At 39.4% G+C, this 27,801-nt stretch overlaps 1 protein-coding gene across 1 annotated transcript in view; it reads right to left on the reverse strand.

Annotated features, from left to right (window-relative positions):
- The window catches only part of FRMD4A (FERM domain containing 4A), a 212,186-nt gene that overhangs the window by 28,414 nt on the left and 155,971 nt on the right, over positions 1-27,801 (reverse strand). The window contains exon 15 of the mRNA XM_090266546.1: positions 1,704-1,837. Coding sequence (XP_090122672.1) covers positions 1,704-1,837 — 134 coding nt within the window. The remainder of the gene's footprint in view (positions 1-1,703; positions 1,838-27,801) is intronic.

Raw genomic sequence — 27,801 nt, forward strand, 5'->3', positions numbered from 1 at the left:
TTGGTATTTCTGCCAAATGTTCCCACTCCACCTCATTATGGCTGCCCCGCTAGCCCCCCAGGAGACAAACAGTGCATCTCAGTATTCTGAGCTGAGGGCTAAGAACAGAGGCAGCCAGAAGGTTCACCTGTCCCTGACTACAGGTAGGTCAGGAGACCTTGACGGGAGACAGCGCAGAAGCCACAGTGCGCTTCTGTCTCCTGCTCAAATGCTGTTTTCTGCTGTCAGCATCATAAGAAGTGGGAGCTTTTTTTCTTTATTTTCCTTTTAGTTTAAAAAAACCCAGGGAGACCTTTCTATTTAATGCATGCTACTCTTGCCCTGACACATTTCTCCAATTTTCTGATGCTGTCTCCCTGCTGGGTTTAGGGATGTTGCCTATCTTAAAAACAACACAAGGCTTTACAAATTATTAAATGCAGACACCCAAAGCCACATTTTTAAAATCCTCCCACCATATTCTTTATACAAATGCCTGTGGCTGCTGCAGACCAGAGGAGGCCGTGCTGGTCATCGCCAGAGAGCCACACCTGTTTCCAAGGCGCTGACTAGTCTTGGGACGCCTAGGAAAAGCTGCTCAGGATGCCCACCCTCCCTCCTTCAGGACACTTGCTTCCTGGAGATTTGCAATGGGTATCTGTTAATTTGGGTTCACTTTGAGCTGGCTCTGGTTTAAATCAATCCAGAGCATAATTCAGCCAAATGGAACTGTAATGTGATCTCACGCTAAGGCTCCCTGTTCATTAGGCCTGGGGCAAGGCACTATTTGGGGGAGGGGTGTGGCAGGGGAGATACAGTTTGGGAACCTCTATACTTCTGATTCTCAACTGTTCAACAGTGCAGCTCTGTGTAATGTTATATGAACTACAATGTCCCTCTGGAGGGCTCCTACTCTATCCTGTCCAGGTGCAAGCACAGGCACAAGTGTGACCATACATACACATGTGCATACTAACGTGTGTTGCATTAAAAATTCCATTCTTCAAACATGCTAACAGAGAATTGCAGAATAAACAGAAGAAGATGGAAATGGACACTGAAATAAATACAGCAGTGGCCTGTCACAGCCTCTGAGTCCCAATGAAATGTAAAGCCATTGTAGATACAATCTTGGAGAAGTGTTGCTTCACATAAAACTTAAAAATATCACTAAGATTTCATTTTTTAAAAAGAGTGTAATCATCAGATGATGAGTTTTAAAAGGCATTATACACATCAAGTGAAATCCTGGTTTCCTTGTGGGTTCCCAGTGATGCTTCTCAGTATGATTTCCAAAGATATATCTGAAACAGCTTCAAGAGAAACAAAAGCCACCACAACAGTCAACTCAGACACAAAGTCTTAGAAGATGGTGGCAAACCACTCTACTCAAGGAGGTAATATTGCACGAGGAAACACTTTATAAACTAAGGGGTAGCATGCAGACATCATTATTTACAGTGGCTTTCATGGGTGGAATTATTTCTTGTTACTTGGCCTCTTGTGAAGTCCCACTGGGGACTTTACCAGGACCTGCTTTAACTGGTATCCCAGTGTCCCATTAATGTCAACGACTTCTGTTTCTGATGGGGCACATTTGTGTGTCAGGAGAGGTCTTGCTTTCCTCTTATGCTCTCTTTAGGATCCAGCCCCTTTTATAAATGTGAAGACAGGTGAGGGCAAGACAGCACAGATTTCCCCAGGACGAAGCAGTAACTTCTTACAGCTTCTCGAAGACAGAGTTTCTTGAGCTCCTCCAGCCGCTGGCGTAGCGTTTCCTCCAGAGCTTCCTGCCGGGACTTCAAGGCCGCTAGCATGTCTTTCTTGGCAGACTGGGAGCTATCTGATTCCTGAGAACCTGTCAATAAACAGTGGGGTTACTAGGCCAGCTCACCAGGGGGGTCGGGGGGGGGGCACACATCTGGACCACTAAGGAATTTAACTGGAGCTCACACTGTGGATCTGGGATTTATCCCAGAAATCAAGTAAGTGTGAAATGAAACAGGTGTTTCAGGGACTCCAAGTATTAGAATTCTCAGCACTTGGTGGAATTTATAGCTGGTCAAAAGCACTGGCAGGAAAATTTACATGCCTGAAAAAGAAGTTTCTCTTTCTTGATTATCTTAAGATATGCTACATACCTGTTTTAATGTCATTAGCAAATTTTAATAGACTTTGTATAATGAAGGGGAAAATGAAGTTCAAGCCAGTGATTTTAACACATAGTTTTAAATTTCTATTTTCCATTTAAAAATACTGATTTTTTTGCTTAGTACAAAGAAAATGTATGTATAACATGAACCTTTTGAAAATGCAGGCATGTATCAAAATAGTCCAGAAGTGAGGCAGCCAGAGATAACCAGTCATACATTGTCTTTTACCTTTTTATCTAAGCTGTACATTAAAAAAAATTAGATTTTTATTTTATTTTTTTAACTTACCACTGTATCATGAGCAAATTCCCTTTTAATAAAAGTTACACATAATTTTACAATGTGGCAGACCAATCTGAACGACGATTCAAATCGCAGACAGCTAGATATGAAACCTTTGTGAAAGGCAAGCTGAACCAACCTAAAGGAAAATAAGCTGAAATGCCGACTGGAAAGATTTAGGTTAGAAGAAAGCACAATTTCTTGGCTGCAGTGTTTGGATTCTGAAATAGGTTTCCGCAGTGGAGCTATTACACCTTTTCTACCTTGGAAAGGTAGGCAAGGGGCACCAACTCCCTGGAAAAGGAAAGGCTGATTATTACTTTGCTTCCCAGGCCCATGGTGAGCGGAAGTGTTAGAAATGGACAGGCGATACCGGGTGTGCAATCAAGGGCCTCACATGAATCAAGCAACATCAAATACACCTAGGGAGAAATATAATGAAAGATATCACAATGAAAATTATAATACATTGCTGAAAAAAAATTAAAGACCTAAAAGGATAGAGGTGTAGCGTGGTCATGGATTAGAAGCTTGACATAATAAAGATGTCAGTACTCTGGGAATTGAACAACAGAATCATTGCAATACCAATAAAAACTCGAGCAGGATTTTTTGGGGGGGAGGGGATAGCAATTTTATTTCTGTATAAAACATTTTTCAACAATTCGGTGAATGGATGACAGATATGAGAACAATCTAATCAAAATTCTCAGTCAGTTGGTCAGTTTCTTCCAATGGTAAGGATGGCAGCTCAAAGGATTTGGGGTCAAGACGGAGTAGGTAAATGCTGTGTTCTCCTCCCACAACCACATCAAAATTAGAACTAAATGATAGAAGCACCACCATTAAGAACCACCCAAAAGCTTGCTGAACAGAAGTTCTATAACTAACAGTACACAAAAGAAACCACAAAGAGACAGGCGAAAGGCACGGAGACACAGAACATGCAGGTCCCACACCCATGTGTGGCGATTAAGAATTGAGAGGGACATCTTGGCTGTAGAGGACCCCCTGAGGAGCGAGGGGTCCCAGCCCCAGACCCCAGGGTTGGGAAGAGAAGTCCCCACAACATCTGGCTGTGAAGACCAGTAGGGATTGTGTCCGGGTGACGTGGAGGGCTGCTTAGACTCAGGCGTTCTAAAGAGCCTGAGCACAGGTTCATTTGTTCGCAAGCTCACTCACTCTGGGCTCCAGAGCAGAAGCAGCAGCTCGAAGAGCACCCCAACATACAGGGAGGAATTAAATTGACTCATTTCAGGGGGAGACCTGGGGTGGGGCAGGGGGCAGAGAGCTGGGCTGAGCTCTTTGGGGACATAAGTGCTGGCAGGCACCACTGCTTCCTTGTTGAGCCCTTTCCCAACCCAGCCAATGGGCACAGGTGGGCACCAAATCTGAGCTCTCCCGTAACCTGGCTAACACCGTTTGCCCCACCCTGGTGATTCCCTGAGACTCCACCCAATTCACACACCCAGCCCCAGTCACTTTCAGCAGCTTTTCCACAGGAACAGTCTACCTTGGGTCGCACTGCAGACTTTCCTAAACTCTCTCAAAGATCCACAACCAAACAAGCAGTGGCTGGCCTCAGTGTGCCCCGTACCTCTCCCTAAACAGCCCCAAGCCTGGCATAAGCTATGGCCAAGGATGGCCTGAAACATAGCTTTTACTAAGTGACCACAAACTTGGCACAAGTGGTGGACAGCCTCAGCTCACATTGTGGTGTCTACCAAAGGGTCCCAATGCAAACAATAGTGTGAGCTAGTGTAGGTCTCAGCATAGCCTCTCCCAAGGCATCCAAGCCCACGACAGAAAGAAACCAACCAGATATAACCTTGTAGCTCCCACAAGGTGGCCCTGAACTGGGCACAAATGGTGGCCAACTTTGGCCTTCCCCAGAACCCCTCCAAAGAGACTCTAGAGCCAATATACCTGGTAGCTAGCTTCAGAACACAGCAGAGCACCATTCAGCCAGCTCCACAAGCAACACACCTGAAAGGCAGATTCTGCTGGCAATAGAGTTCTGCTAAAGTAAGTCCCACTCTGTGAAGTTGGCTCCTGTACAACAACTTGACCATTCTAGTCACAGCCAGCCCTCACACACAGTCAACCTAAGGGTCAGTACCACCGACTGATATGCCAATAGGAATCAAAGTTCAACTACAACAGGAGGGCTCACACACCCACACAAGGGGCACTCCTGGAGCACCTGGCTTGGGTAAACAGGGAGAATACACCACTGGGCCTCACAGGAAACCTACTACATACGTCCACTCTGTCAACACTGGGAGATGTAGCAGATCTACCTAGCACATAGAAACAAACTCAGGGAGTCAAACTAAATAAGGCAACAAAGAATTATGTCCCAGTGAAACAATAGGAAACACTCTAACAACAACAACAACAAAAAACTAAACAAATGGGGATAAGCTATCTACTAGAGTTCACAACACTGGTTATAAGAAAGCTCAATGGGAAGAATAGATGAATTCAGTGAAAACATCAACAAAGATATAGGAAAACATAAAAAAAAGAACTAGTCTGAATGAAGAACACAATAAGTGAAATCAAGAGTCATTAGGATCAACACCAGGTTAGATGAAGCATAGAATTGAAGCAGCAATTTGGAAGACCAAGTAGCATAAAACACCCAATTGGAACAACAAAAAGAATAAAAATATGCAAAAAAATTGAGGATAGGGAATTTTGGGACATCCTCAAGCATACTAACATTTTCATCATAGGGTTACCAGAAGGAGAAGAGAGAGAACAAAGGATTGGAAACCTATTTGAGGAAATAATAACTCAAATCTTCCCTAACATGGTAAAGGAAATAGTACAAGTCCAGGAAACACAGAGACCCCAAACAAGATAAACCCAAAGACGCCCACACCAACATTCATCATAATTAAAATGCCAAAGGTTTAAGACAAAGAGAGAATCTTAACAGGAGCAAAAGACAAGCAGTTAATACAAGGGAGTTTCCATACAACTGTCGGCTGATTTCTCAGCAGAAACTGTAGGCTAGAAAAGACTGACACAAAATATTCAAAGTGATGAAAATTAAGACTTACAACCAAGATTACTCTACCTAGAAAAGCTATCACAGAGAATCGAAGGAAAGATATTACAAGAAATAGTAAAGGGATTTCTTTAAGTAGAAATGTCAAAAATATGAATAGGAATATATATTAAAAAATTCTAATTGACAAAGGTAAACAGTAAATGCAGTGAATCGATAAATTGTAAAGCTTGTACAAAGGCTGACAGGCAATAATAGGAAAATCATGTGGAATTACAACAGTAAATTAAGAGATGTTCACAAACACATGCACAAAGAAGTAAAAAATATAATGACAAAAACCAAAGTGGAGGGGGTGAGTAAAAATGGTAGCAAATTTAGAATGCATTCATACTTAAGTGACCATCAACTTACAATACATTGCTATAAACATAACTTGGTATAGATGAAACACAAGATAACCACAAACCAAAAATCTACAAGAGATAAAGAGAAAGGAATTCAAACACAATACTACAGAAAGTCATCAACATACAAGAGAACAGAGCAAGAGAATGAGAAAGGAACAGTGAAAAACTACAAAAACAATCAGAAAACAATAAAATGGCAATAACTACATACCTATTAACAGTTATATGAATTAAAAGATTCAGTGAAAAGACACAGGGTGGATGGGCAGGACAGATGAGAGCAATGGGGGTAAAAATGGGACAACTCTAATAGAACAACAACAAAAGAATGGATAAAAAGACAAGCTCTGTACATATGTTGCCTACAAGAGACCCACTTCATATTGAAACACGCACATAGACTAAAAGTAAAGGAATAGAAAAAGATATTTCATACAAATGGAAATGAAGAAAAGCTGGGGTAGCAATATTTGTATCAGACAAAATAGACTTTAAAACAAGAGACAAAGAAGGGCACTACATAATGACAAAGGGATCAATCCAACAAGAGGATATAAGCCTTGTAAACATCTATGCATTCAACATAGGAGCGCTGAAGTATATAAAGCAAATGTTGACAAACAAAGGTAGAGATTGGCAGTAATACAGTCATAATGTGTGCAGACTCTAGAAGAGACTGAGTTGTGTGGAAGAGACCATTTTTCCTTCACAGGACTCTAATACCCCTTTAACATAATGCATTAGATCATCCAGACATAAAATCAAAAGGAAACAGTGGCCTTAAGTAACGCATTGGACAATTTGATATTTTTAGCTCAAAGCATCAGAATATACATTTTTTTTCAAAAGTACACGGAATATTTTCCAGGACAGACCCCACGTTAGGATCTATCTCAATAAATTTAGTCTCAGTAAATTTAAGAAGACTGAAATCATATCAAGAGGTTAAAAAGATGGTGCGGGGTAGGTGAAAGCTATACTCACCACCTCCCAGGTCCAAACAGGATTACAACTAAATTATAGAACAATCAACCTGAATAACCAACTGAAGACTAGTTGAATAGAAGTCATATAACCAAGGATTTACAGAATAAGCCACATCGAGACTGGTTGTAAGGACAGAGATGAAAAAAAAGGCTGGTCCTGAACCCAAGTGTGGCAGTTCACAATCCAAAGGGATAACTCAACTGCAAAGGTCCCTCCTGAGAAGTATGGGTTCCCCAGCCTAGAGCACCAGAACCAGGAAGAGGAGCCCACATAACATCTGGCTGAAAAAAATCAGTAGGGATTCTGTCCTCTAGGGAGAAACAGGAGTCTGCTAGAAAACCAGGTGTACTCTTAAAGGGCCAGTGAGTAATATCCCATTTGTGGCCACTTTCCCTGGTCTTCAGTAGAGGGAGAGTGGATCAGAGTGGGCCAGAGTTCTGTAAAAACAAAAGACATTCAAGAAGAGGAGACAAAGAAACATACCCCAAATGAAAGAACAGAAGAAATCCCCAGAAAAAGAACTAAATGAAATGGAGGAAATCAATACACCAGACACAGAGTTCAAGGGTGCTCAAGAAATAAAGGGGAAGAGTGGATGAACTCAGTGAGAACTTAAACAAAAAAATAATAAACATAGAAAAGAACTTAAGAACCATAAAATAGAACTAGTCAGAAATGAAGAATACACTAGAAAAAATCAACAGCAGACTAGATGACGAAGAGGATCGAATCAGCGATTTGGAAGACAAGGTATCAGCAAACACCCAATCAGAATAGCAAAAAGAAAAATATCTATAAAAAATGAAAATAGTTTAGGGGACCACTGGGAAAGTGTCAAACATAACAATATCTGCTTTAAAGGGTACCGGAAGGAGAGGGTGGAGAGCAAGGAACTGAGAACCTGTTGGAAGAAAAAAATGACTGAAATTTCTCTAACCTGGTGAAGAAAACACAAGTCTAAGAAAAACAGAATTCTAAACAAGATTAGCCCAAAGAGCCCCACACCAAGACACATAAATAAAATGGCAAAGATTGAAGACAAAGAATCTTAAAAGCAGCAAAAGAAAGACAGTTACCTACAAGGGAGCTCCCAGAAGACTGTCAGCTGATTTCTTAACAGAAACATTTCAGGCCAGAAGTGATTAGCCTGAAAATTTCAAAGTGATGAAAAGCAAGGACCAACAAACAAAATTACTCTAGCCAGCAAGGCTATCATCAAAAATTGAAGGAGGACTTCGGGCCAAGATGGAGGCTTAGACTGGCACTCTCTGTCTCCCTCCACAACTAGGTAGGAATACAACTACCTCAAAACCAAAGATAACCAGAAATTCCAGAAAATAGAACTACATGGAAGCCCAACGTATGAAGTTATAAACCAGCGGTGCTCGTCTGGACAGGTAGGAGGGGCGACCGGAATGGAAAAGTCGGGCGGTGCTGTCCGCGGTAGCAGCGGGGATAGCGGTGGGACTGCGAGAAACACCAGGGGAGCAATCCCGGCTGCAGTCGAGACCTGTCAGCTCCCAATTCCAACGCTGGGGAAGGCAGACCCCCACTGCCTCTGCCTGTGAAGCCCAGAGGGCGTGGGGACGGAGGAAGAGACTCCTGGTCTCTCATCGGAGAGTAACGACAGGAATCCATCTTGGACCCCCGCCCCCACACAAAGCACCACAGAGCGGTGAAAAAGGTCACCGGTCGCTGGGTAGTGACGAGTGCACGGGGTTCCGCCCCCTACAGCCCGCCCAGGAAACAAAGGTAAACAGAAAACTGTCAGGATGAAGCAGACCATGATTGAAATCCTGGTGACGCAACTCACCAGGCAGCAGATGAGGGACCTAACTGATGAGCAAATAGGAAATCTTTTTGAGGCTCAGTTCAGAGCTATAGTCATAAGGTGGCTTACAGAATTAACAAAAGATTTGGAACAAGATGGGGAAGGAATGAAAGCTAGTCATACTGAAACAAACGAAAACACATAAGAGACAAGTGGTGAGGAAATAAAACCCAGAGATCAAATCAACAAATCGGACCATAGGGAAGGAACAAACAGCCAAGCAGTGCAGAAAAAGAAAACAAAAAGTGAGGAATACGAGGAGAGGCTCAGAAACCTCTGGGACAGCTATAAGCGAACGAACATTCGAATTATAGGATTGCCAGAGGGCGAAGAAGAACTAGAAATAGAAGAATTATGTGAAAAAATAACGAAGCAGAACTTCCCGAACTGGGGAAAGGAAATAGACTTACAGGTCCAGGAAGCACAGAGAATTCCAGAAAAACTCGACCCAAGGAGAATCACTCCAAGACACATTATAATCAAATTGTCAAAAATTAAAGATAAAGAATTTTAAAAGCAGCAAGAAAAGAATTATGTACAAAGGGGTCCCAATTAGACTATCAGCTGATTTCTCAAAGGAGACCCTGCAGGCAAGAAGGGACTGGCAAGAAGTATTCAAAGTAATGAAAAGCAAAAACCTACAGCCACAAATACTCTATCCAGCATAACTGTCATTCAGAATAGAAGGGCAGAGAAAGTGCTTCTAGGACAAAGTAAAACTGAAGGAGTCCATTAGATCCAAACCACTATTATATGAGATGTTAAAGGGACTGGTTTAGAAGGAGGGTCAAAATTATGAACATTAAAATGAAAACTGCATCACAACAACCAACAACAGAAGCTAGGGAATCAAAACAAAGGCAAACTAAGTAGGCAACGAGAGTGGGAAAAGAATTATAGGTATGGGGAACATATTGGAAGGAGGTCAGCAGGGAGGGGGAAGGAAGAAAGGGAGGGAAATGGTACAGAAATTAAGAAGCATAGTAGAGGGGAATGGAGTAGACAGGAAGAGGTTGAGAAGAACTATACGCACAACCAATGGACATGGACTAAAAGGGGGTGACAAGTGCAGGGAGGGGCATCACTGGGTGGAGGGGAGCAGAGGGAAAAGAAATTGGGACAACTGTAACTGTATAATCAATAAAACATATTAAAAAAAAAGAAAACAGAATTCGTGGAAACAATGTCATTCATTAGGAAGATTCAATATCTAGAATGTTAATTTCTCCAACTTGTTTTACAGATTAATGCACTCTCAATAAAAATAATAAAAACCTGGAAAAAAAATTGAAGGAGAAATAAAGAGCTTCTCAGACAAAGAAAGAAAGAAAACAAACAAACAAAAAACCCTTAAGGAGTTTATTATCACTAATCCAGAGTTACAAGAAATGTTAAGGGGACTTCTTTAAGAAGAAAAACAACAACAACAAAAAAAAAGAGTAACACAATTAGAAAAGAAAAAGGTCAATAAATACATACCTATAAATAATCACTTGAAATCTAAATGGTTTAAATGCTCCAATAAAAAGACATAGGGTAGCTGAATATATATACATATATATATATATGCTATCTACAAGAGACGCACTACAGAATGAAAGATACAGACTAAAAGTAAAGGGATGAAAAAAGATACTTCATGCAAATGGAAGCAAAAATCTGGGGTATCAAGACTTGTATCAGACAAAATAGACTTTAAAACAAATGTTATAATAAGAGACTAAGAAGGTCATTACATAATGCTAAAGGGATCAATCCAACGAGTATATAAACCTTGTGAACACTTATGTCCCAACATAGGAGTACCTAAATATATAAAACAAACACTGATGGATATAAAGGGAGAGATCAACAGTAACAGAGCCACAGTAGGGATTTTAGCACCCTATTAACATCAATGGATAAATCTTCCAAACAGAAAAAAAAGGAAACAGTGGCCTTAAATGGCAAACTAGACCAGACGGAATTAATTGATACATTCAGATCATTCCACCCCAAAGCAGCAAAATACAAATTCCTTTAAAGTACACATGGAAGATTTTCTAGGATAGACTACATGTTAGGACACAAAACAAGCCTATACATTTAAAAAGATTAAGATCATATCAAACATCTTCAACCAAATGGTATAAAACTAGAAACCAATTGCAAAAGGAAAAAAGAAAAAAAAAAACAAAAAAACCCTGAAAAACACACAAACACATGGAGACTAAATATCATGTTACTAAACAATGAATGGGTTAATAATTAGACCAAAAAAGAAATCAAAAGATACCTTCAGATAAATAAAAATGAAAACACAACAACCCCAAATTTATGGTATACAGTGAAAGCAGTCCTAAAGGGAAATTCACAGCATTAAAGGTCTACCTCAAAAAACATGAAAAATCTCAAATAAACAATATAACCATACACCTAAAGGAAATAGAAAAACAAAGCCCGAAGTGAGTATGAGGAAGGAAATAATAAAGACCAGAGTAGGAATAAATGAAATAGAGTTAAGACAAAACACAAAAAAGATCAATGGAACCAAGTGCTGTTTCTTTGAAAAGATAAAAAAGATGGACAAACCTTTTACAGACTCATCAAGAAAAAAAGAGATATGACTCCAATAAATAAAATCAGAAATGAGAGAAGTAACAACACCACAGAAATATTAAGAATAATAAGAAAATATTGGGACTTCTGGTCAAGATGGAGGACTACACAGACATGCTGAGTCTCCCTCCACAATTAAGAAGGAATACAACTACCTCAAATCTAAGACACCCAGAAGTTCCAGAAAATCGAGCTGCATGGAAATCCAACAAAGATATAAAGAATAAATACTTATCCACACAGGTAGGAGAGGTGGTGAACATGTGGTATGGTGGCAGCAGCAGCGGCAGCGGCAGCAGGACAATGGAAAGCACAGTCAAATATTTAAAAACAGTTGAGAGGGAACCTGGGGAGCACTCCCAGCACCGGACCAGACTGTGCAGCTCACAGATCCAGAGCCAGGGAAAATAAAGCCTCGTGGTGTCAGACTGTGCAAACCAGTGGGGGATTGGGCAGAGGAAGAAACTGCCAGTCTCTCAATAGTGTCCACTTGTTTAAAGGGCCCCCATGGTCCTAGAACATCTGCAAACCCACCCTCTCTGGGAACAATGGCCAGGGCAACATCTGGAGAGGCGCCAGTCCCATACAGAAGTGGGAGAAGTGCCTGGAAAAGGGGCGAATGCTGAGCAAGCAGCATTGTTCTCTGTCAGACCCCTCCCCCCAACACAGCACTACAACATGGTGAAAGGGGTAGTCCTGCACTGACGAATACCTAAGGCTCCGCCCCTTACAAAATAACAGGTGGGACAGCTCTACCTAAGACATAGAGGCAAACAAACACAGGGGCCTGTCAAGATGAGGAGACAGAGAAGTATGGCCTAAAGAGGGAATGGATCAAAGTTCCAGTAGGAGAACTAAGAATGAGGAGATAGCCAACCTAACAGATGTAGAGTTCAAAATACTGGTGATAAAGATGCTCACAGACTTGACAGATATGCTTGAGTACAGCAAACGCATAAGGGAAGAAGTAAAGGCTATGCTAAATGAAACAAAGGAAAATACACACAAAACCAATGGTGAAGGGAAAGAAACCAGGGTTTGAATCAATGATTTGGAATATCTGGAAGCAAAAAACAGTCAACCAGCACTGAATGAGGAAACAAGAATTGAAAAAAATGAGGAGAGGCTTAGAAACCTCTGGGACAACTTTCACTGTATAACATCCAAATCATAGGGGTGTCAGGAGAAGAGGGAGAGCAAGAAATTGAAAACTTATGTGAAAAAACAATGAAGGAAAACTTCCCAAATTTGGCAAAGGAAACAGACATACAAGTCCAGGAAGCACAGAGAGTCCCAAACAAGCTAGACCCAAAGAGGACCACACCAAGAACACATCATGATCAAAATGCTAAAGGTGAAAGATAAAGAGAGAATCTTAAAAGCAGCAAGAGAAAAGCAGAGTTACCTACAAAGGGGTGCCTAGAAGACTACCAGCTGATTTCTCAAAGAAAAGTTGGCAAGCAAGAAGGGACTGGCAAGAAGTATTCAATGTGATGAAAAGCAAGGACCTACAACCAAGATTACTCTATCCAGCAAAGCTATCATTTAGAATGGAAAGGCAGATAAACTACTTCCCAGACAAGGTAAAGCTAGAGTTCATCATCACCAAGCCATTATTATATGAAATGTTAGAGAGACTTATTTAAGAAAAAGAAGATCAATACTATGAACATTAAAATGACAACAAACTCACAACTATCAACAATGGAATCTAAAAAATAAAAACAAAAACAAACTAAGCAAACAATCAGAACAGGAACAGAATAATAAGTATGGGGATCATTTGGAGGGTTATCACCTGGGAGGGGGAAGGGGGAGAAATGGGGAAATGGTGCAGGGACTAAGAAGCATAATTGGTTGGTACAAAATAGACAGGGGAAAGTTAAGAATAATATAGGAAATGGTGAAACCAAAGAACTTATAGGTATAGCCCATGGACATGAACTAAGGGGCCTGTGATTGCTGGAGGGAAGGGGGGTACTGGGAAGAGGGGAGCAAAGGGTAATAGAAATTAGGAAAACTGTAACAACATAATCAATAAAATATACTTAAAAAAAGGAAAATATTATGAACAACTATATGCCAACAAATTGGACAATCTGGAAGAAATGGATAAATTTCTAGAAACATACAATCTTCCAAAATGGAATCGAGAAAGAAAACAGAAACTCTGAACAGACTGATTACAACTAGTGAAATTGAAACTATACTCCAAAACACCTGAACAAACAAAAGTCCTAGACATGATGGCCTTCACAGGCAAATTTTATCAAACATTCAAAGAGTAACACCTATCTTTCTTAAACTATTCCAAAAAATTCAAGAGTAAGGAAGACTCCAAAGCTCATTTTACAAGGACAGCATTATCCTTGTTATAAAACCAGGTAAAAACACTACAAAAAAAGAAAATTATAGGCCACAACCCTGATGAACATAAATGCAAAAATTCTAACTAAATGTTAGCAAATCAAATTCCGCAATACATTAAAAGATCATCCACCATGATCAAGTGGGATTTGTTCCTGGGGTGCAAGGTTGGTACAATATTCACAGATCAATGAATGTGATACACCACATAAACAAACTGAAGGATAAAAATAATAAGATCATAGCAACAGATGCAGAAGAAAAAACATATGACAAAATCCAGCACATATTTATGAGAAAATTCTCAGCAAAGTGGGAATAGAGAAAAAATACCTCAACATAATAAAGGCCCTATAGCTGACATCACTTTCCGTGTGAAAAAAATCCAAAAGCATTTCCTTTAACGTCAGGAGCAAGACAGGGGATGCTCACTTTCAATACTCTTTTCAACATAGTATTAGAAGCCATAGCTACAACAATCAGATTGGAAGAAATTTAAAAATATCCAAATTGAAAAGGAAGAAGTAAAACTGTCATTTGCAGATGACATGATACTGTATATAGAGGATCCTAGAACTGATAAATGGATTCAGTAGAGTAGCGGTATACAAAATAGTATTCACAAATTGGTTGCCTTATTATATACTAATAATGAACTATCAGAAAAAGAAACTTTAAAAAATCCCAATTACAATTACATAAAAAAATACATAGAAATGAATTTAACTAAGAAGGTAAAAGACCTGTACTCAGAAAATTATAAGGCTATGAGGAAAAAACAAAGAAGTGCAAATAAATGGAAGCATATACCATGATCATGGGTAGGAAGAATTAACATTGTTTGAATACCCATACTACACAAAGCAATTTATAAATTCAATAAAATTCCTATCAAAATCTCAATGGATTTCTCACAGAACTAGAATAATTCAAAAATTTATATGAAACCACAAAGACCCTGAATATCACACGTAATCTTCACAGAGAACAACAAAGTTAGAGATATCACAATGTTTGATATCAATTCTAGTACAGGCTATAGTAATCAAAACAGCATGGTACTGGCATAAAAACAGACATACAGATCAATGATACAGAATGTGAGCCCAGAAATAACAAAAGAGGAAAGAATATACAATGAGGTAAAGACAGTGTCTTCAATAGTGTTGCGAAAACTGGACAGATAAATGCAAAAAAAAAAAAAAAATACACACACACACACACACCCCACTTTCTTACACCATATACAAGAATAAACTCAAAATGGATTAATATCTTAAATGTACGACTCAAACCCATAAAACTCCTAGAAGAAAACATAGGCCTAAAATATGTGACATCTCTCCTAGCAATATTTTCTTTTCCTGATATAGCTCCTTGAGCAAGGGGAACAAAAGAAAAAATAAACAAATGGGACTATATCATACTAAAAAATTTTTGCACGGCAAAGGAAATCATCAATAAAACAAAAAGACAAGCCTGGCTGCTGTGGCTCAGTGGATTGAGCATCAGCCTGTGAACCGTGTCGCTGGTTCGATTCCCAGTCAGGGCACATGACTAGGTTGCACACCAGGTCCCCAGTTTGGGAAGCGTGGGAGGCAACCGCACATTGATGTTTCTCTCCCTCTCTTTCTCCTTTCCCCTCTCTCTAAAAACAGATAAATAAAATAAAATAAAATAAAATAAAGAAAATAAAGAAAAATAATAAAATAAAACAAAAAGACAGCCTATTTAAATGGGAAAGATATTCTCCAATAGGGGTTAATATCCAAAATGTATAGAGTTCATGACATCAAACAAAGAAACAATCCAATTAAAAAATGGGCAGAGGACCTGAACAGACACTTCTCCAAAGAGGACATACAGATGGCCCACAGACTATAAAAAGATGTTCAATGTCACTAATCTTCAAAGAAATGCCAATTAAAACCACAATGAGATATCACCTCACATCTGTTAGAATGGCTATCATCAATAAATCCACAAATAAGTGCTGGTGACAGGATGTGGAGAAAAGGGAACCCTAGTGCACTGTGGTGGGAATGCTGACTGGTGCAGCCACTGTGGAAAACAGTATGGAGTTTCCTCAAATAATTAATAATGGAACTGCCTTAATTTCCAGTGATTCCACTTCTGATTACATATCTGAGAAACCCCAAACACTATTTCAAAAGAATAGATGCACCTCTACGTTTACTGCAGCATTATTTACAACAGCCAAGACATGGAAGCAACCCAGTGCCCATCAATAGACAAGTAGATTAAAAAGCTGTGGTACAAACATATAAATAAAATGTTACCAAGCCATAAAAAGAATGAGATCTTACTACCTGAAACAGCATATGATTTTATTTATCTGTGAAATCTAAAGACAAAATAAACAAAATTGAAACAGACGCATAGAAACAGATAATAAACTGATGGTTGCCAGAGGGGAAGGGGTTGAGGAACTGGGTAAAAAAGGTGAAGGGATTAAGAAGTACAAATTGGTAGTTACATATAGTCACAGGGATGTAAAGCACATCACAGGAAATAGTCAACAATATTGTAAAAACTGTACCAAGGGAACACTTTGTAAAGTATATAGTTGTCTAATCATGATGCTGTATATTTAAAACCAATACTAATAATATTGAGTGCTAATTGTAATTAAAAAGCAAAATAAAAAATAAGTGTTAAAATTTTACAAAATCATATCAAACTTCTTCTCCGACTAAAATGGTATGAAATTAGAAATCAATTACAAAAAGAAAACCCAAAACAATGGAAAAAACACAAACATACAGAAGCTAAATAACATGCTACTAATCCATGAATGGATGAACAAAGGAATCAAGAAAAAAAATCAAAGGCTACCCTGAGACAAATGAAAATAAAAACTCAATGACCCCAAATCTATGAAATACAGAGAATGTGGCCCTAACAGGAAAATTCATAACGATATAGGCCTACCTTAAAAAAAAAAAAAAAAAAAAAGACTGAAAGAAAAAAATTCAAATAAACAACATAACTTTAAACTTGAAGGCACTAGGAAAAAAAAAAGGACAAAGCTCAGATTTAGTACAAGTAAGGAAATAAGATCAGAGCAGAAATAAATAAAACAGTCTCAGAAACAATAGAAACATGGAGTGAAACCATGAGCTAGTTCTTTAAAAAGATAAACAAAATTGATAAACCTTTAGCCAAACTCAACAAAACAGGTAAGAGGGCCCAAATAAATAAGATAAGAAATGAAAAAGGAGAAGTGACAACCAACCCCACAAAAATACAAAGATAAAGATTATTGGGAAATACTATGAATAATATGCCAACAAATTGGACAACCTGATAGAAATGGATAAATTCCTAGAGCTATACAATTTTCCAAGGCTGAATAAGGAAGAAACAGAAAATCTGAACAGACTGATTACTAACACAATAATCAAAAACTCCTAACAAACAAAAACCCTGGACCAGATGGCTTCACAGATAAATTTTGCATACATTCAAAGAAGAATTAGTATCTCTGCCTCTCAAACTATTCCAAAAATTAAAGAGGGAAGGCCATTAAACTCATTTTACTAGGCCAGCCCTACACTAATAGCAAAACCAGACAAAGGCATTACAAAAAGTTTATAGGCCCATATCCCAGATGATCATAGATGCAGAAATTCTTAGCAAAGTATTAGCAAACCAAATTAGGCAATACATTAAAAATACAATACACCATGATCAAGTCAGATTTATTCCCAGAATGCAACACTGGTTCAATATCCACAAATCAAATAATGTGACACACCATATAAACAAAACGAAGGATAAAAATGATATGATCATATCAATAGATGCAGAAAAATTATTGCCAAAATTTTACAACCATTTATTATAAAAACTCTCATCAAGGTGAAGATAGAGGGAATATAACTCAATATAATAAAGGTCATATATTACAAACCCACAGCTAACATCATACTCAGTAGTGAAAAGGGGCAAGCTTTTTCTTTAAGACCATGAACAAGATCAGTACATCCACCTTTTGCCATTTCGTTTAACATAGTACTGGAAGTCCTAGCCACAGCAATCAGAAAAGAAAAAGAAATGAAACACATCCAAATTGAAAGGTAAGAAGTAAATCTGTCATTATTTGCAGATGATATAATACTATATTGAGAACCCTAAGGATTCCACCAAAAGACAATTAGAACTAATAAATGAATTTAGCAAAGTAGCAGAACACTGAGTTAATATATTCACAAATCAGCTGCCTTTTTATACAGCAATAACAGACTATCAGAAAAAGAAATTAAGAAAACAATGCCACTTACAATTGCATCAAAAAATAAAATAAAATGCCAAGGAATAAATTTAACCAATAAGGTAAAAGACATGTATTCAGAACATTATAAGACACTGAAGAAGAAAACAAAGCAGATACAAATAAATGGAAGCATATACCATGATCATGGGTAGGAAGAATTAATATTTTTTAAATGTCCATACTACTCAAAGCAATTTATAGATTCAATGCAATTCCTATCAAAATATCAATGGCATTTCTCACAGAACTAGAACATTCCTAAAATTTACATGGAACCACAAAATACCCCAAATAGCCACAGCAATCTTGAGAAAGAAGAACAAAGTTGGAGGAATCATGTTACCTGACAAAACATAACAGTACTGGCATAAAACAGACATATAGATCAGTGAAACAGAATATGAAGCTCGGAAATAAATCCATACCCATATAGTTAGCTAGTCTACGACAAAGGAGGCAAGAATATCCAATGGGGTAAAGATAGTGTCTTTAATAAAGCGAGGGGAAACTGGACAGGTACACGCAAAAAAATTACACTAGAACATTTTTTTACACCCTATATAAGAATAAAGTCAAAATGGATTAAAATAAATGTAAGACTTGAAGCCATAAAACTCCTAGAACCAAACATAGGCAGCGGCTGTTAGATATTGCTCTTGGTAATGTTTTTTGAATGTACCTCCTCAGGCAAAGGAAACAAAAGAAAAAAACAAGTGGGACTACATATCATTAAGAGTTTTTGCACAGCAAAGGAACCATCAATAAAACGAAAATGCAACCTACTGAATGGGAGAAGGTATTCATCAAAGATACATCTGATAAAAAGTTAATATAGAAAATATACATACAAATCAACATTAAAAAAACAAACAAATATCCAATTTAAAAATGTGGGCAGAGGACCCAAATAGATATTTCTCCAAAATGGACATACAAATGGCCAACAGACATGAAAAGATGCTCAACATCACTAACATCAGAGAAATGTAAATTAAAACCACAATGAACTATTACCTCACACCTGTAAGAATCGCTATAATCTCTAAGTCAGTGAATAACAATTGTGGCAAGGATGTGAAGAAAAGGGAACTCTCATGCACTGCTGGTGGGATTGCAAATAGGTGCAGCATAGGAAATACAGTTAGTAATATTGTAATGACCATATATGGTGTCAGATGGGTACTAGACTTATCAGCACAATCACTCCATAGATAAATAAATGTCTAATCACTATGTTGTATACCTGAAACTAATACAGGATGGAGCAAAAGTAGGTTTACAGTTGTTCGCATGGAAAATAATACAATAATCAATAAATAATGATAGAAGAATAAACTCTGTATTTCATGTACCCACAACTGCAAACCTATTTTTGCCCCATGCTGTATAATACTGTATGGCAACTATAATTGAGAAATTAAAAAAAAAAATTAAGCTTCTGTAAAGCAAAAAATACCATCACCAAATTAAAAGCCAACCTACTGAATGGGAGAACATCTTTGCTAAATCATATATTTCATAATGGGTCAATATTCCAAATATAGAAAGAACTCATAAAATTCAGTAGATTAAAAACAATCTGATTTAAACATGGGCAGAGGAACTGAATAGATATTTTTCCAAAAGACACATAAATGGTCAACACAGGCATGAAAAGGTGCTCAACATCACTAATCATTGGAGTAATGCAAATGAAAATACAATGACATGTCACCTCACACCTGTCAGAATGGTTATATCAAAAAGATATGTGTTGGTGAGGATGTGTACTGTTGATGGGAATGTAAGTTAGTACAGACATTATGGAAAAGAATATAAAGGTTCCTCATAAAATTAAAAATAGAACCACCATAAGATCTAGCAATTCCACTTTTAAATATTTACTTAAAGGAAACAATCACTATCTCAAAGATATCTGTACCCCCATTTTCATTTCAGCATTACAATAGCTAAGAAATGGAAACAACCTAAGTGTCCCTCAACAAATGAATAAATAAAATGTCATATAGACATACAATGGAATATTACTCAGCCTAAAAAGAATGAAATCTTGCCATTTGAGACAACATGCATGGATCTAGAGAGTATTATTATAAATGTTGTAAGTTACACAGAGAAAGACAAATACTTTATCCGTAGGAGGGGGGGACCTGAAATTATAGATATAAAGAGCAGATTGGCTGTAGCCAGGGGCAGGGGATGCAGAATAGGCATATGGGTAAAGTTGTTAAAAGGTACAAACTTTCAGTTTTAAAATACACATACTGTATTGTATATTTGCAAGTTGCTAAGAGAGTAAGTAGCTCTTAAAAGTTTTCAGTACAAGAAAGAAAAATTATAACTATGTCAGGTGATGGATGTTAACTAAACTTATTGTAATCATTTTGCAATCTATACGCATTTCAATTCATTACATTATACAGCTAAAACTAATACAATGTTATATGTCAATTTTATATTGATAAAAAAGAGACGTGTTGGAAACCTCCTTTTCCAATGAAATAGAATCTAGATTTCAATTATTGAATAATACTGCATGTCAACTGTAATTGAAAAACAAATGAACAGACAATAGAGAGATGAACCATGTCATGGATTGTAAGCCTGATGTCATAAAGATCTCAGTTCTCCAGGAATCAAACAATAGAATTACTGCGGTTCCAACAAAAATTCCAGCCAGATTTTTGGCAGAGGGGGTATGAATTGTATTTCCATATAAAACATTTTTGGATAATTCAGTGAATGGATGACAGATATGAGAATAATCCAACTGGAATTCCCAGAGTCAATTCGTCTGTTTCTTCCAATGGTAAAGAAGGCATCTCAGAATCACAGGTTATAAAGAACTTGTATGCCCTTGCATCTAAAAGCTCTGCCATACTCAAATGGATACTATTCTCTTATTTAGTTCCTAAGTAGGAAACCCCATTTTCCCTCAATTACCAAGGTTCTTACAACCCTAATAATCAAGAAACCCCAATGTATCAGTATTTTTGACTTCAATTTGGGCTTTTTTTCTTCACCCCATTCTAGTGTGAAATAGAGAAAATCTTCACTGCAGGAATGTATCATCTTTATTCCTCCACAGCAGCTTATAAATATTAACTTGAATAAACACAGAAATAAAGGCTGTCAGTCACACATTTGGATACTATAATTAAGTTGTACCTCATCTTGGTAAAGAAATTTAGTACCTGTAAGTCATTTCTTTATAGAACCTACTTTCCAAACCTTTAATCATGTTTGTACTTCTTCCCTGGATTTTGTCATGCTTCAATCAAGGTTTCCAAATTCAGTAGCAAACCTAAGCAAAAGTGTGACTCCTAAGAAGGCCCCATTTCCTCGGAGTTCCCAGATACTAATTTCATATGGTGTCAAGTTCATGCAACACATGACAAGACAGGCTCCCCACTTTGAATAATCCAGGTTTTCTACTTACTTAATTCAATTACTCCATGCTTACCAATACTATCTCCAAGTTTACATCCATCTAATATAACAGGGCTAAGTCATTTTGAATCTGATCTGGTTCTCTTAGTCATAGTGACCAATCACATTTGAGGACACAGGAAAATTTAATGAGCGGTGCTCTATTCCACCAGTTAAAGAATAAGAATGTAAACTAATACTGGAAAGAAGTCACACTTTGGATTGAAAAAACAGGCTTGGGAAAACTTGAGTCCAAGAAAGATGAAAGGATGCCTAGCTCACGTGAAAATGTCCCCGTTTTCCCTCTCACTCCTGCCTCACCTCTCCACAGGAAATGATGCTGTGTAAAGTCAAATCTCAGAATTAATGCTCACGGATGACAAAAGTCACACAACATTAAACTCTGGGAGGTAAAGCATGTTTTTAGATAATTTTATCTCTGGTTGTGGGATTAGTTACGCTTTGGTCTTGAGTTACAGGACCCATTACCACTACCTAATTTACCTTTTTATTTTATTTAAAAAAAAAATAATAATTGGCCTAAATATTCAACCCATATAAGATAGACTGGGTGGCTCAAGAGGCCCTCTTCGTGTCTGGCACCACTTAGTTTAGCTCTTTTATACCTTTAATTTGGAAACTGTTTCATAAGGAATGTGGTGCTGGGCACCAAGTTAGATCTCTGCAAATGGAGCCAGCCTAGCCTGGCCATGTGGATTACCATTTTATCTGTAACTGGACACCTAAGGAGAGGGCAGAACACTCTGGGTTTGATGAACTCTAAACCACTCACTAGATGCTGACCTTGGGCAACTGACCTGCCCTCCTTAATTTGTTGTAACAACCAAGTGATATCATGCACATACAACACTGCTGTGCCTGGAATAGATAGGTAACCCTTCAATCTTAGGTAAAGATTTAACACAAGCGACTGCATGTGTATGTGTACCCATACACACACGATACACACACTCATGGTAGTATGAGAGAGAGAGAGATCATTGAAACCACCTCTACATCATTGCTCAGGGAGGTATTGGTCAAAGAAAAGACCCTTACTACGCAATTCAGTGTACCACTTGGGCTCCAAAGCTCACCTTTAAAAGGAGTGAAATTGGTCTAGGCAGTATTTTTGAACTATGTTTCTTGAGCCCCTGGGTTTGCAGACATGCCTTTAAGGCTACTATGAATGAGGGTCGGAACAGGGGCAGGAGATTCCATGGGTTCTGGGTCACCCACTGCACACTTCAAGCTACAGCAGCTCCACCTTAATCCGTTTCATGCATTCAGGTTTGTGGTCAGACTGCATCTGAAGCGTTCCAGTGCCTTTGTTTGTCTAAAAGAAATCCCCTTTTTGGAGGTGAGGGCTCTGAGTTCTCTAGGCTTCTATATTTCAGAGCTTGTGGGACCTGAGCCTATGAAATTGTTACCTACAACCAGGCAGATATGACAACCATGAGGAGAGGTGGAAGAGTTTCTAGCGACAGTGATGCCTCAGGAACAGTTCCACAGAAAGAAGCTCAAGGGCAAAGGAGTCCCAAGTGGTCTATGATAGTGAGGAGGTTCCAGCATCCACGACTGCCCTATGGGAAGCCTCTGAATGGCATGGTTGACATCCTAAAGGGAGGCCTGCAAGTTAGCCAGAAATCAGGAGTCAGATATTTACTGCTGATCCCTCAAGGGATGAGCCTCGTGGGATAAGCCTCAGGGGCTCAGGTCAAGGGTTGTCTTAACAAACTGAAGGTTTGTGACCATGTCAAAAATGATTCTTGCCCTGACCAGGTGCCCTCAGTTGGTTGGAGCTTTGTCCTGTGCACCACAGGTGGTGGGTTCAATTACCAGCCAGGGTGCATCCAGGAGGCAACAGACTGATGTTTCTGTTTCTCTCTTTCGCTCGCTCTCTCTCTTCCCACCCCCCTTTTCCTATTTCTTGAAAATCAGTAAACATATTCTTGGATGGGGATTAAAAATAAATACTTCTAGACACAAAAATAATTCCAATCAGCACCTTTAGATATGAAGAATGGTAAAAAAAGCTCTCTGTTATCATGACTTACTCACTTCCAGTTATTTGAACACATATGAACATGGAAGACCACACCAAGATTGTTAACTTTAGCCCCCCCAGACATTAAAAAGGTATAAATCTGTTATCTTTGAGAGGGGCAGTGAAGGACAGAAAAGAGGCATGGATTCCCATCATATCTACCATTAAATGGCCTGACACCTTGGCTTATTAACCTGTCAGAACCATGATGTCTCCATCCCAAAATGACCAATTAACCAATCTCCAAGATCCCTCCAGACTTAAGGAATCTATTACTTAATAAAGCGCTTGGGCACATCCCCCTTGCCTCCAGCAGTCATTTTTGCAGCTTGGACACAAGGAACCTCATATACGGTGCCATCTTCCCCCTTCTTCACGATTCCACCTCCAGAAAAGACAAGCACGCTGCCAACTCTGGTCCTTCCCACAGTTACTGCTATAGTTTGCCTCGAATTGTAAGGGAACATCTAATGATCAACCAGTGCCTAAGAAATTTATTTATCATCTAATCAATAGACCAAAGCAAGTATCTGTAAGCTTGAATGCAAAATAAGAGTTTAATCTGAGCTGTCCTTGGGATTACAGAAGTAGGAAGATGGATGGAAAACTCTACTCAAGTCAGAAGAGTGAGATTTCAAAATGTATAGATGGGCCAAACAGTAGCCAAGTTACTTTGAAAGGGTTGTCTATGCACAATGAATGGGGCAGGATGCAAAAGAAAATCAGAGATGATTTGGATATTTTTGAAAGATACAAGTAATACATAAATACCTTGTTATTAGTCAAAGTTTAGAGCAGTACCCAAGTGTACAGAAAAGTGATATAAATATGGTTTGGAAAACACATTGATGTTATGGCCTCCATGGGCAGAGTCTACAGTCTAGCAGCTTAGAGTTAACTGTCTAGGCTTATGTTCCAGCTCTGCGTCTTACTAGCTCTAAGACTTGGTCCTATTACATGACCCAAGTCTCACTTTCCTCCCCTGTAATATGGGAATAAAAAACAGGACGTCTTCAAAAGTTGGGAGGACTGGATGAGATAATGCTTGAAAGATACTTAGAACAGAGCTCAGAAGATAAGTGCCACCTGAATATTCATAGTAATTTGCATTAAGTAGTGTTCCTGGCCTTATACATTCAGGAAACCTGGGAGGAAGAGTGAAGGGACTGAAAATGTAAGGTTTTGGTTTTTGGCTACTTTATTATCATGTTCCAATTAAAATCCAAAGGATTTTCACAGAATTCCTGACAGGAGCTTCCCACATGTTCCACTTCATTTAATCCTCACAAAAACAGTGACCCCGTTCTCACAGATATCACCGGGACATGGGGAGGCAGAGCTGGGACTCCAGCTCGGCCCTGTGAGGTCTGTACTCTCCCTAGAATGGGAACACCACAGTGGGTAGGAACTTTCTGTCTTGCTCATTGCTCAGTTACCAGAGTAAAAACGGCACATGTGCAGTCATACCTGCCTTCCCAGCCACACCCCTTCCACAGTACTGTGTGGATTCACATGCAGGCAGAAGGCTGGAAGGGTGGAACAAGGGGGCTTCTTCAGATGTACCATGCAACATGTGTCTGGAGAACTTTCATGTGCAGGTGGGGTGGGGGTGGGAGAAATGACTGGACAGGGTCCCAGCCTTGAGAGCCTGGTCCTAACATGAAAAGCTGCCCACCAGGAGTAGGCAGAAGGTAAGTCACCTGAAGGCAAGAGGCAGCAGCTGCACTGTAGGAAGGAATCCACAGCCTGGGGCCAGTAAGACAATCTGGAGAGCCCATGGTCACCCCCGCTCTGGTCTGCTCAGGTGAGGTGCGCCCTGCGTCTCATTGCCAGTTATTGCCCGGTAACGCCTTATTTCTATGATACCAGACTGAAAATATGATGTTTTGGTTTGGGGGGCTACTTTATCATCATGTTTCAATTGAAATCCAAAGAATTTTACAGAAACAGGCCACCAATAACCGGGCCAGTGGGGAGGAGGAAAAGACCTGACCTCAGAGAGGATCATCACTACCAAACACACTCAGGAGAACTGAGCACTGTGCTCAGGTCAGAAAGTTGTTTTCAGTGGGTGTCAGGGATTTTTCTGCATGAACTCTCTGATGCTGCGGAGGTTATTGGTGGAGAAATGGTGAAAACCTGTTCTGCTACGTGTGTGCTTGTGTGTGCATGTGTGTAGTGGGGATATACATCAGTGCGCACACACGTAGCAGCTCTTCTCTCACAGGCAAACACGTGGAAGGATATCCTCACTCAGCTGTGATGGAGAATTTGCTCCAGTCTTTCAAAAGCCCCTGACTACTCAGCACCGGATATGAGTGCGCATCCTATGAAGAGAATGTTCTCAGGAACTGTGGCCCATCTGTCCACACACATGGGATACTGATGACCAGCCTACTGATGTCCGAAGACAGAAGGGGTACTGTCCTCCCCAAGAGGAGGGAAATTCAAAACAAACAGCATCCCAAAGAAGAAAAGAATCTGTTATCCTAAAAGTAAGCAAAGGAAATGACAATCTGTTTAGGCTTTTGGGGAAAAAAATAAAATAAAGAAGGCATATTCAAGGCAGATATGTAAAAGCTGTGAGGAAAAGTTTTGGCAGGTACCCAGGAATAAATATGAAGAAAAGGTTTGAACTCTCCTTTATGATGGAGAGATATTTATTTGCCATACAGATCCTCAATTATGAATTCCTTACTTAAAATGTCCTAAGAGACAATGTGAAATAATGCCGCACTGCAGATTTCAGGATAAACATGTGGTCCCTGGAGACGGCCTTGGAGCAGTAATGTGATATTCGGCATGAAAAATGAATGCGTGGCAAACTTTTCATTAGGGCCAGAAATTGTAAAAGTAAAATAGTTCACTTAAGAGTAGAGAAATAGAAGCTCTTTGAAAAGCAAGCACCTTTTGATGGCAGTGAGGAGGGTCTGGAACAGCTTTCCTACAGGCCAGGTGCCATGGCTCCAGGCACTTTCACCACAACGTGAAGAGTACAAATACAATAGGGGAGAGGAGAGACTGGGCAGATGTGGGGAGAGGGAAAAGGAATCAAAGTGGGGGGAGAGATGGTGGATTATAAAAATTAGCAGCAGCATCTAGTAAAATACCTAGCTGGCACTAGTGTTTATGAGGAACTCATACAGTTTCCATTTCTGTGAAATGAGGGGGCTTATCTTTCTGGCTCTGGGACTGTGTTATTCTAGTGCAATACTGAGGGGGCTGGCCTCAATGGGACAAAGTAATGCCTGTGAGAACTGATAATGGTATTTCTTTTTCAGTGTTTAAAATTTCATCACTGGAAAAGTCATTCATTTAGGTTATAAAATGCCATTCTGTTTGGTTCTCTGTAGTATGCAAATATTCCTTTACCAGGAACACCTAACGGCATAAATGTATCAGTATAAATGACTTTAGAGGGTTTTATTTCCCCAATATGAGAGTGGAAATGGGTGAACATTTTATCGTCTCAATTTTGACTCAGGCCGGTTCTGCTCAAGCAAGTCCAGAAATGTCCATTCCACAGAGAGAGATGTCACAGCCCTCCCTGGGCACACCGTGCATAAACACACCCTGGCAGGAGCGGAGCCGGGGGCAGCGCCTGCAGGGCTGCACCCACCTGCAGAGCCCTGGAACCCTGCTGCCACTAGACCTAAAAGGGAGACAGGCAGCTCGTAACAGAGACCTCTCAAAGGCTAGACGGAGACACAGGGAGGAGATCAAGTGAGAGCAAAAAAGAAAGGATGAATACAAAGAGGAAAAAAAAAGGAAAAACAACTAAAAAACACTTGTGGTTTATAACAGTGTATGGCAGTGTGTTTTTTGACCATAGAGTGGGACGGCGTCTATCAACCTCTGGGCTGTATGGAGAGATCAGATAGCTGGCATCCTCATTGTTACGGTAGTTATTAATAAACTTCCCAACAATGGGAGGAAGTGCTAGCATTCAGAGCATGAGAATGTGCGAAGCGTTGAGTAATGCGTGGGCACTGACCCCGGGGAAGCAAGGCCCCATGCCTAGCACAGCAAGTCTCCAGAACGGAAACCGGCAGGACTGAGGTGTAACAGCACACTGCAGGTTTTGTGTGTGCATGTGTGTTTTTTTTAAAAAATCATCACCACATTCTCCACAATTCTGTTGATCACAGTGCAGATGACTCAAATGCCATCTCATTTCTATTTACAGACCAGCAGGTCCTTTTGTTTTGTAGAGAATGGGTGGCTTATGCTTCTACATTCCCATTCAAGAAGGCCAACATCAGTCTTTTTGTTCCTTTCCTTTAAGAGAAGATGTGCAGGAAGAGTTTGTGTCTGGGTGGCTTATATATAATGCACTCTGGCCTGCAGAACACTAGGTACTTCCTCGGGGAGCTGGTGCCATTTTCCTTAAATGGCTGAGAACAAA

Source organism: Furipterus horrens, unplaced genomic scaffold (assembly GCF_987537825.1).
Source record: "Furipterus horrens unplaced genomic scaffold, mFurHor1.1.pri manual_scaffold_2, whole genome shotgun sequence".
Taxonomy (NCBI): domain Eukaryota; kingdom Metazoa; phylum Chordata; class Mammalia; order Chiroptera; family Furipteridae; genus Furipterus; species Furipterus horrens.